This window comes from Diceros bicornis, chromosome 20, assembly GCF_020826845.1.
Source record: "Diceros bicornis minor isolate mBicDic1 chromosome 20, mDicBic1.mat.cur, whole genome shotgun sequence".
Taxonomy (NCBI): Eukaryota; Metazoa; Chordata; class Mammalia; order Perissodactyla; family Rhinocerotidae; genus Diceros; species Diceros bicornis.
In genome coordinates this window covers 12,135,335-12,147,619 of record NC_080759.1, presented here as the reverse complement: position 1 = coordinate 12,147,619, position 12,285 = coordinate 12,135,335, and the positions used below count along the sequence as shown (strand labels likewise).

At 37.2% G+C, this 12,285-nt stretch overlaps 1 protein-coding gene across 2 annotated transcripts in view; it reads right to left on the bottom strand.

The window, feature by feature from the left end:
* Positions 1 to 12,285, bottom strand: part of SREK1IP1 (SREK1 interacting protein 1) — a 54,293-nt gene that overhangs the window by 35,404 nt on the left and 6,604 nt on the right. The window contains exon 2 of one of the 2 annotated variants that reach the window (XM_058563998.1): positions 1,979 to 2,026. The exons of the other annotated variant lie outside the window; for it this stretch is intronic. Coding sequence (XP_058419981.1) covers positions 1,979 to 2,026 — 48 coding nt within the window. The remainder of the gene's footprint in view (positions 1 to 1,978; positions 2,027 to 12,285) is intronic. 2 annotated transcript variants of the gene reach the window in all.

Here is a 12,285-nt window from a genome sequence, read left to right as displayed (position 1 = left end):
ACACAATATAACCACTAGTGAAACATACTGACTAAAATATTTTTCAACTAAGTATTACAATTTTTTAAATTGTACAATCTAAACCATTATTTTTACAATAGAAAAACAATACTCTTTTGTAACTGACTGATGAATATCCACATTTTTAGGCATTAAAAACATTTCAAAGGGTTTTGTTGACCTTCCTCTTACCTCGACAAGCAATACAAAGATTCTGGCTTCCAAATAACAGATAATTTTACAATATACTTTTATCAGAAAGACGTGTAAATCAAGAAGACTTTCATTTCTAACAACTATAAGATGTAAATTTAACCCAGAAGGGAAATATTACTAAATTTTTCCACAGGAGACAAATTAGAAATTGTTTAATAACTTAATTACTTAAAATCAAAGATCTGAATAATAAAGCAGAAGGAACTAAACTTGGAAAGACTGTCAAAACTATTTGCTTACTTGGCTTCTCTAAAAAAATTCTGATTATGACAGACACTCCCATTATTGTCTAAAATAAAATAGCAACGAGGACACTAGATCAACAAATATTCTATTTCCAAAAAGTGAATTTAATTGCTTTCCTATAAGTCTTAAGTTAAATGAATTCCAAGTAGATAAACTGGTATTAGTAGACAGACTGGAAAATCCATTCTAGATTTTGAAGTAAATACAGCATTTATATATATAGTAGGTTCTTAAGTCTTGAATAAAAAAATGAAACGTGGAAATTAGCAAGGATTGAAAGAACATAAACAAAGGGAAAATAAATACAAACAAATTTAAAAAACAGAAAAGATTTCAATGCAGTCATTTCATGCACACAAGTACGTTCTTCAGGAGTTTTTATTTACATGAAGGATATGTACACTAACACCCCCACTTCTGCTAATTGAGCAAGCTGCCTTGAGCCAGGTTCCAGCCTTTGCTTGGAGGCGTGTGATGTGGTTCTTCCAGCATGCTTTTATTCTGAGGCCCTCTAATGGAGATTTATGCCTGAGTCCTCTCTTATCACGTTCTTGCACAAAAATCTTTTTTTAAAAAATCACTTTTATTTTGTTAAAAAATAACTCTTCTAGGGCCAGCCCAGTGGTGGAGTGGTTAAGTTCATGCACTCCGCTTCAGCAGCCCAGGGTTCGCAGGTTTGGATCCCGGGTGCTGACCTATTCACTGCCCATCAAGCCATGCTCTGGTGGCACCCCACATACAAAACAGAGGAAGATGGGCACAGATGTTAGCTCAGGGCCAATCTTCCTCAGCAAAAAAAAAAAAAAAAAATCAACAAAAAAACCCTCTTCTATGGATTGGAATATTAACGATAATCCAGGCTCATTTGCATGGTCTCCAAACAATTTAGAAAACAGCAAATGCTCCTGTTATAGCTGTTATCAAAGCTTTAGGAATTGTTACATTTAACTATAGAAATGATATTTGTTTACAGTGCATAATTACAAATTTAGAGTATATAATTGCACATGCTAAAGTTTACTTTTCATTCCATTCCATTAATCATAATGGTGATTAATGATTGTTTAAATCAAATTTTTGCCAGTGAACAGAAATTCTGGGACCAATTTCACTCTTATAAAGAATAAATTCAATAAACAGGAAAACCCTTCATAAATAGTTTTCATTGCTTTTCCCTCTCCACCTAGTATTTAGAAGAATAAGGAGTAAAAGAATAAGCATATATGTACTTTTTTTTTGGAATATACTTTCTCCAGACTCCTAAATCTTCTACTCCACTTGTACTTCAGGACATCTTTGCTAGTCACCAGATATACAGCCACCTGTCACTGAGTTTATAGCAAGGAAGAAAAGTGAATATTTAGTGCTGACAGAGGAATTTCTGAATCATCTGCAAATCTGAGCTAAATAACGGGGCTAAAGGGCTATGCCCAGGGCCTTGAAATCAGGATGCTAAGTCATATTACCCAAAGAGGCAATGATTCACTGTACAAACGGTATTTGTTAATGGACTTACGGTAGCCACATTTTTTACAGCCTGCTCGGACACTGTCCTTGTTGCAACCTGAAATACAATTGAATAACATTTTAGGAGACATAGAAACAAGTAAAAACACAAAAAATTTCATCACATGATAAAGCTAAGAAAACCACTTGTTGTAGCATTTTTTTCTTAAAAAAAATTCATCTCTGACCCAGCTTAGTAACACTACTCAATTATTATGATTACTAGAAGTCATTGGGAAAGCCAGTTTTCTCAAATTATTTCCTTTGACAAATACTTCAAGAACATAGTTTTATCTAGTTCACCAGAAATTCAATATTACAGTCAAGAGCTTAAACATTCCAGGGTCTATAACAGTGAGGAAGAAATTCCAGGGTACTTTGGCCTGCTACTCAAATGTAAAATAGTTAATTTGTTAAATACATATGTGAACATTCAGATTAACAAATGTTTTTCTGCTTTCCCTTAGAAGAAACAAAAATTCTGACTTTCTTAAAGGAATTGGTGAAATTCCAGAAAAACTCTTTAATTGCTAGGTATTATAAGAAACATCTCGATTTAGTAGTCAAATTTTGACAAGAGAAAACAAACCAGTCACCTAGTCAGTCTGATCAATGTTTAGAAATATTACAGTATCACTGTATAATTATTGGTACATCCAGGTAATATTGAAGATATAAATATCAGATGAAATAAATTAAAACTGATTTTTTACTGTGATAAAATATGTATACCATAAAATTTACTATCTTAACCAGCTTTAAGTGTACAATTCAGGGACATTAAGTACCTTCACAATGTTGTACAACCATCACTACTATTTATTTCCAAAACTTCATCATCCCAAACAGTAATTGTACCCATTAAAAAATAACTACCCATTCCCCCTTCCCTCTAGCCCCTGGTAATCTCTATTCTACTTTTTGTCTCTATGATTTTACCTATCTAGGTATCTCATAAAAGTGGAATCATACAATATTTGTCCTTTTGTGTCTGGCTTATTTTACTTGGAGTAATGTTTTCAAGGTTCATCCATATTGTAGCACATATCAGAATGTTGTTCCTTTTCATGGCTGAATAATATTCCATTGTACATATATACAGTTGAAACTGATTTTAACCTCCAATAAGGGTTCTCATCAACCAATCAGAGGGCCAATACAGTGTTACTCTATTTCTTTAATGAAAGGCATCTGACTCCTAAAGCCTTCAAATGGAGATACCATCCCAATTTATACATAGCGCAAATATACAACAGTGTTAATTTAAAAACTAAGATCATCTCAAGCCATTTCTTTAATCTTATGAAGTCAAAACATTAGTCATTTTTTTACCTAATCCCAATTATGCTTTAAAACATACATTATTGAGTTATTCTAGGAAAAATCCAGTCATTTCTGCTATAATACTTGTATAAATTTGTTCCAATGCAACTGATATAAGTGGGAACAATTTGAGCAGAATGTGACTTTTGTCCATGAAAAACACTAGGAGAATGCAGAAAACTGCATCCAGTTGCTCTGAGTCTCGTAGGAACATACAAAACACACACACGGACACACCTCAAAACATTTCTAGCGACCTCAGTTCACCATGTATGTTGTGAGCGGTGCCCATCCACATTTGGTGTTATAACTTTTCATCTGATTTCTTATCATCATCTTCCCACCATTACTTCAGAACAACTCACAAGCTGCAATTCTTCTGAACTCCACTCCCACAGCAAACTTCAGGTCTTTTAAGAGATATAGTGACATATTTATTGTAGTATTTATGTATCTTTTAACTACGTAACATGTGCAAAACTGTGCTGTTTTTATTAGGTTTCTATTGTTTTTTATGTATCACTGATGAAGTTTTGAGTGTTGTGCCCCAATCTCATTTTTTCTCATAAATCTTGTGTTTTTTATTACATAGTGTAGGAACACATACGCTACATTGTAGCAGAACTGTGAAATAAAATTGGAATAATAATAAAATATGAGGCTCTTTCATTATGAAATAACTGCATGTTGAAAAAAATGCTCAGAGTATCCAGGTCAATGTTAAGTCTGTTTCCATAGAAACTGTAGATGCTGAATAATACCCAACAAAACTGTGCTAAATGCACTATTACCATTCCTACAACAAGCTAAAAATGATGTGACAGACAGATCCGAAATGATCTCATCTCAGCATGTATTAGAAATTAACTCATTTATGACTAAAGACTGATAAAACTCATCATTCAAGTATCTCATATCTTTAGAAAGAACAAAATATGCAACTTCTTCAGAGGTCATCTTCTTTAACAAAGTTGTAACTTTTACATGAAAGGGAAATATAACAACAACTCTAAATAAAGTAACTCCATATCAGCTATTTCCTCACCAGCTTTTGGTTAAATTAAGATTTCAAGCTTCATTTGTCTATAATTTTCATGACTGTCTGGCCAACTGAATGCTTCTACTTGGGACTTTGAATATGACCTAACTGACATAATAAATCTGAGAAAAATGACACAATGAAGTGGGGGCAGTTAATTCACCCTGCTGTCAGGATTCAGTTTCTAGCAGCAGTGAGGCCACTGGCGGCAACAGCCCTAACCAGGTCCAGGCCTATGCAGGATCTTGGCCACGGGCTCCTTTGGTCTCCCCTATTTTCTGAGCCTTATTATCTGGCCTTTGCTTAGACTCTGTGAACTCACTGATATCTTTCCATTTCTGCCTAAATTAACTAGTCAGTTTCTGTTGTCTGGAACAAGAAATCTGCTGATACAATAGTACTAGAAGTCCAAGTCAAACTGAATAGCAAGGCCATATCGTGAGGCCCTTACTCCGACGAGAAGTTATCCACTTCCCCATCTTAGGTTCCCATGCTGTTCTTTATTCCACTCCTCTTTCAAGTTTGCTAAGGCTGTCCACGGTAACAACAGGGGCTGCCTCCCTCAAATGTTCCTTTATAAACATGACCTACAATCCAAAAGCCATTAAATAAAAACTTACATATTTGACTACATAAAAAAATCTGAATGGCAAAGACCACCCAAAGCAAACTCAAAAGACACATGAAAACTTGGGAAAAAATATTTGCAAATCATAGAACCAACAAAGGGCAGTTATCCCTACTGCAGCAAATCGTTAAGAAAAAGACCAACAACCAATAGTAAAAAAAAAAAAAAATTAAAAATGGGCAAAGGAGTTGAACAGAAAATAAAAACAACTTTGAAACATATGGAGAGATGCTCAGCCTTATAATAAGTTATAATAATTATAAGCCTTCACTTATAATAAGTGAAATGTACACTAAAACCTATACTGGGATTCCATTTTCACTTACCAGAAAAGCAAAGACCAAAAAGGCTGAAGGTGTGGGGAATATACTCCATCCATTGCTAGTAGGAGTGTAAATTAGAACCATCTCTATGGAAAGCAAGCTGACAAACTATCAGAACTATAAACGTACATACTCCTTTGACCCAGCACTTCCACTTCTGGGAATTAATCCTCTCAATTTACTTGCACAAATGCATACTAACTTATGTACAAAAGTTATTCACTGCAGCATTGTTTGCAATAGTAAAAGAGCAGAAATAGTTTAGACATAAATAATGGTATGACAGGATGAAGATGGTCTTTACTTAAGGATATGTGATAACCTCTAAGATATATTATAAGAAGAAAAAAGCAAGGTATAGAACAGCGCTTATGGTATGTTGCCATTTGTATAAAAGAAAGGAGATTTTATCTGTATAATACAGATTATATATAGATTTTATTTATTGATAGAGACATAAAGGAAATATCTTTGTAAGGATATACATGGTTACCTGAAGAAAGAAGAACTGAGTCCAGGGGGAGACAGGGCAAGAGACACATCACTGGACACCTTTTGGTACCTTTATACTTTGAAATGTGAACGGGTTGGCTTCTCAAAAACCAAACTAAAAAACCTCCCTCAAACAAACCAAACCCCAACACTAAGAAGAGTGGCTGTCATGCAAGCATTCTTTGACAAAAGGCAATGATCACGCTCATAAATTTTTCAGAGAAGCTACATTGTAGATTTTAAATAAAATTTTATTAACTGATCGTTTTAGGAATAAACTTTAGAGATTTTTATTTTTTGTGTCTCTTAAATATTAACAAGGGCTTATTCTAAATCTAGAATTCTGTTGAACCACTTGAGTGGTAGGGAAGGGCACAGGTAATCAGGCTGGTCCTTTACCTCCCAGTAACTTAAAGGAGTAGAGAATGTCAGTTCCTCTGGATTCCAGACCATGCCAGGTAATTCTGCACACAACTCAGTGCTGAGCATGCTGTAGAGCCGCTAGAAGGTCCTCAACAAGTATTTGTTGTTTTGAGATTATAAACTTAAGAAAAACTTCAGAGGAGAGAAGTGAAGATGGCAGCGTAGGTGGACTCTGAACTCACCTCCTCCCACGGACACAGCCAATTTATAACTACTCGTGGAAAAATTACCCCTGAGAGAGAACTGAAAACTGGATAAGAGGAACTCCTGCAACAAATGACAATCCTAATTGAGGGGGAAGAGGCAGAAACTCCCTTGTGGAGAGAAAAAGTGCCACCTTCACAAGCTGCAGCGCTTCATGGCTGCCCGGGACCAGCCCAAAGGTACGCAGCCTTCCGTGGAGGAGTGGGGACCTGAGCTGGGGAGCGCCCCCGCTATAGGCAATTTTTGGACCCAGCACAACCGAGAGGCGTGGTATAATATCTGACTTTGCTTACTACTAAAACATTGGGGAATATCCCCAGAAAAGCTGGTTCACAAAGAAATTAAAGCTGGCTCCTAAAGGGCCCAGGCACAAACTCACCCACTTCAGAAAGCAACCTAAAATCACCAGAAAGAAAGATGCACAGTGCTTTGGTGAAAAGAGACTCACCTGATAGGCTCTGAGTGCCTCTCAGTGAGAGGTGAGACCTTTCCAGGGACTGGGACATTGGCGGCAGCCATTGTTGTGGCCCGGTGTGGACGTGCTGACACAGATGCTGGCAGATGCCACTGGAGTTCTCCCTGGGGACTGCTAGCCCAGGGTCTGCCCCACCCCCTAGAGCACCGATTTAATCCAGCTCAGCCAGGGCAGGCAGCCCACCCTAAGGACTGACCCCAATGACAAGCCCTTGGGCAACTTGTGGGCCTGCTCAGTGAGCTGCCTGGATTCTCCACAGCCTGGTGAGTGGGTCCACCTCTGTGGGGCAGGGCATGCGCGAGGAGCAGGTGGAGAGTGTGGGGCGGTGGAGGAGTGTGTGGGGATCCTGCCTTGGAGAGACTGGGTCCAATTCAGGAGGTCAGGGTGCACAACGGGCAGGACTGTGTTGACTGTGTGTGTGGACCTGTGGGTGGCAGGGCTTGTCAGCTGCACAAGACTTGTGCTACTCAAACAGAAACTTAGGGGTTAGCCTCACCTTCCAAAGCTTGAAACAATTGGGTGCTCCCGTGCCAGAGGCCAGCCCCACCCAGCTGCAATCCTCAGAGAGCTGACAAGACACTTCAAGCCTGGAGGCTTATAGCAATTGTAAGCCCCTGAGCTTAATAACCTGCCACACTGGGGGCCTACTCACTTAATAGAAATACTGCAACACAAATGTGCTATTAGAACTTGCAGCCAACTGTGATGGGGCTCCCCACACCTGATAAAGAGACTGAGAGGCTCTTTACAAGCACCTGAGCATTACAACAGCTGGCCAGGGGCATAACTCGGCCTCCCTGGGCGCCTACAGGAAGAGCAACCAAGCCACAACAGAAGGACACATGTAGCCCACATAGGGGTCACTCGTGGAACATTCAGAACTGAGGGAAGCACACTGCGGGGCCTCACAAGGCATCACTTATATAAGGTCACCTCTCCAAGAGCAGGAGACATAGCTGACCTACCTAATACGTAGACACAAGCACAGGGAAAGAGGCAAAATGAGGAGGCAAAGGAATATGTTCCAAGTAAGGGTACAGGACAAAACCCCAGAAAAGGAACTAAACGAAACAGAAATGAGCAACCTACTCGACAAAGAGTTCAAACAAAGTGTGTTAAGGATGCTCACTGATCTTGGGAGAAGAATGGATGAACTCAGCGAGAACGTCAACAAAGCAATGGAAGATATATAAAAGAACCAATCAGAAATGAAGAATACAATACTGGAAATGAAAAATTCACTAGAGGGACTCAAAAGCAGAGTAGAGGATACAGAAGAGTGGATCTGTGAGCTGGACAAAAGACTAGAAGAAATTACCCAAGCTGAACAGGTTAACATCTGTGTTATAGGTGTCCCAGAAAGAGAAGAGAGAGACAAAGGGGCAGAGAATCTATTTGAAGAAATAATAGTTGAAAACTTCCCTAACCTAAGGAAGAAAACAGACATACAGGTACAGGAAGCACAGAGAGCACCAAACAAGATAAACCCAAAGAAGCCCACCCCAAGACACATCATAATTAAAATGTCCAGAATTAAAGATAAAGACAGTATCCTAAAAGCTGCAAGAGAAAGACAAGTTACATACAAAGGAAACCCCCATAGGCTATCAACTGACTTCTCAGCAGAAACCATACAGGCTAGAAGAAAGTGCACGATATATTTAAAGTGCTAAAAGGAAAAAACCTACAGCCAAGAATACTCTACCCAGCAAGGTTATCATTCAAAATGGAAAGAGAGATAAAAAGTTTCCCAGACAAGCAAAAATGAAAGGAGTTTGTCACCAAGAAACCAGTACTACAAGAAATGCTAAATGGACGTATTTAAGAGGAAAAGAGAAGACCACAAATAGGAAAAATTATCTATTTCCATGATAAGAGGGTAATGGATACAAATGCACAAAAAAGAGGTTAGATATGATATCAAAAACATAAAATGTGGGAGGAGGGGAGTTAAAGAGTAAAGCTTTCAGAGAGAGGTCAAACTAAAGAGACCATCAACTTAATATAGATTCCTATATACATAGGTTACTGCATATGGACCCCATGGTAATCAAAAACCAGAAACCCATAATAAATACACAAAAAACTAAGAGAAAGGAACCCAAACATAATACTAAAGAAAGCCATCAAACCACAAGGGAAGAAAGAGAAGAAAGGAACAGAGAAGAACTACTAAAACAACAAGGAAAAAAAGTTAAAAAATGGCAGTAAGTACATATTTATTAATAGCTACTTTAAAGGTCAATGGACTAAATGCTCCAATTAAAAGGCACTGAGTGGCTGATTGGATAAAACAACAAGACCCATATATATGCTGCATACAAGAGACACACTTCAAACCTAAAGACACTTGCAAACTGAAAGTGAAGGGATGGAAAAAGATACTAGATGCGAATGGCAATGAAAAGAAAGTTGGGGTAGCAATACTTGTATCAGACAAAATAGATTTCAAAACAAAACTGAAACAAGAGACAAAGAAGGGCACTAAATAATGAGCAAGGCAACAATCCAACAAGAGGATATAACACTTGTAAATATCTATGCACCCAACGCAGGAGCACCTAAATATATAAAGCAATTATTAATAGACATAAAAAGAGAAACAGACAGTAACACAATAATAGTAGGGGACTTTAACACTCCACTTACACCAACAGATAGATCATCCAAACAGAAGATCAGTAAGGAAACACTGGCCTTAAATGACAGACTAGAACAGATGGACATAGCAGATATATACAGAACATTCCATTCAAAAACCGAAGAATACACATTCTTTTGAAATGCACATGGAACATTCTCCAGGATTGATCACAAATTAGGCCACAAAACAAGTCTCCATAAATTTAAGAAGAATGAAATAACACCAAGCATCTTTTCTGACCATAACGGTATGTAACTAGAAATCAACTATGGGAAGAAAATCAGAAAAGCCACAAATACATGGAGATTAAACAAAATGCTACTGAGCAACGATTGGGTCAATGAAGAAATCAAAGGAGAAATCAAAAAATACTTGGAGACAAATAAAAATGAAAATACGACATGCCAGAATTTGTGGGATACAGCAAAAGCGGTTCGAAGAGGGAAGTTTATAGCAATGCGGGCCCATCTCAAAAAACAAGAAAAATCTCAAAAATAAACAATCTAACAATGCACCTAAAGGAACTGGAAAAAGAAGAACAAAGCCAAAAAAATCAGTAGAAGAAGTGAAATAATAAAAATCAGAGCAGAAATAAATGAAATAGAGACTAAGAAAACAATAGAAAAAATTAACAAAAGCAACAGTTGGTTCTTTGAAAAGATAAACAAAATTGACAAACCTTTAGCTAGACTCACCAAGAAAAAAGAGAGAAGGCTGAAATAAGTAAAATCAGAAATGAAAGAGGAGACACCTCAGAAATACGAAAGATTATAAGAGAATACTATGAACAGCTATATGGCAACCAACTGGACAATCTGGAAGAAATGGATAAATTCTTAGAATCATACAACCTTCCAAAACTGGATCAAGAAGAAATAGAGAATTCGAATAGACCAATCACCAGTAAGGAGATCGAAACTGTAATCAAAAACCTCTCCCAAAATAAAAGTCCAGGGCCAGACAGCTTCCCTGGTGAATTCTACCAAACATTCAAAGACTTAATATCTATCCTTCTCAAACTCTTCCAAAAAATTGAGGAAGGGGGGAAGCTCCCTAACTCATTCTATGAAGCCAACATTACCCTGATACCAACACCAGACAAAGACAACACAAAAAAAGAAAATTACAGGCCAATATCACTGATGAACATCGATGCACAAATCCTCAATAAAATACTAGCAAATTGCATACAACAATACGTTAAAAAGATTATACACCATGATCAGGTGGGATTTATTCCAGGTATGCAGGGATGGTTCAACACTCACAAATCAATCAACATGATACACCACATTAATAAAATGAAGAATAAGAATCACATGATCATCTCAATAGATGCAGAGAAAGCATTTGACAAGATACAGCATCCATTTATGATAAAAACTCTGAATAAAATGGGTACAGAAGGAAAGTACCTCAACATAATAAAGGCCATATATGACAACCCCACAGCTAATATCATCCTCAATGCTGAAAAACTGAAAGCTATCCCTCTAAGAACAGGAACCAGACAAGGATGTCCACTCTCACCACTCCTATTTTAACATAGTATTGGAAGTCCTAGCCAGAACAATCAGGCAAGAAAAGGAAATAAAAGGGATCCAAATTGGAAAGGAAGAAGTGAAACTGTCACTATTTGCAGATGACATGATTTTATATATAGAAAACCCTACAGAATCCACCAAAAAACATTTAGAAGTAATAAACGAATACAGTACAGTTGCAGGATACAAAATCAATGTACGAAAATCAGTTGCATTTCTGTAGACTAACAACAAAGTAGCAGAAAGAGAAATTAAGAATACAATCCCATTTACAACTGCAACAAAAAGAATAAAATACCTAGGAATAAACTTAACCAAAGAGGTGAAAGATCTGTACACCGAAAACTATAAAACATTGCTGAAAGAAATTGTAGAAGACACAAAGAAATGGAAAGATATTCCGTGCTCTTGGATTGGAAGAATTAACATAGTTAAGATGTCCATACTTCCTAAAGCCATCTATAGATTCAATGCAATCCCTATCAAAGTTCCAACAACATTTTTCACAGAAATAGAACAAAGAATCCTAAAATTTATATGGAACAACAAAAGACCCCGAATAGCTAAAGGAATCCTGAGAAAAAAGAACAAAGCTGCAGGTATCACACTCCCTGATTTCAAAATATACTACAGAGCTATAGTAACCAAAACAGCATGGTACTGACGCAAAAACAGACACACAGATCAATGGAATAGAATCGAAAGCCCAGAAATAAACCCACACATCTCTGGACAGCTAATCTTTGACAAAGGAGCCCAGAACATACAATGGAGAAAAGAAAGTCTCTTCAACAAATGGTGTTGGGAAAACTGGATAGCCACATGCAAAAAAATGAAAGTAGACCCTTACCTTACACCATACACAAAAGTAACTCTAAATGGATTAAAGACTTGAATGTAAGACCTGAAACTATGAAACTTCTAGAAGAAAACATAGGCAGTACGCTCTTCGACATTGGTCTTAGCAACATATTTTCAAGCACCATGTCTGACCGGGCAAGAGAAACAATAGAAAAAATAAACAAATGGGATTACATCAAACTAAAAAGCTTCTGCACAGCAAAGGAAACCATCAACAAAATGAAAAGACAACCTAACAATTGGGAGAAGATATTTGCAAACCATACATCTGATAAGGGCTTAATCTCCAAAATATATAAAGAACTCATGCATCTCAACAACAAAAAAACTAACAACCCAATTAAAAAATGGGCAAAAGACC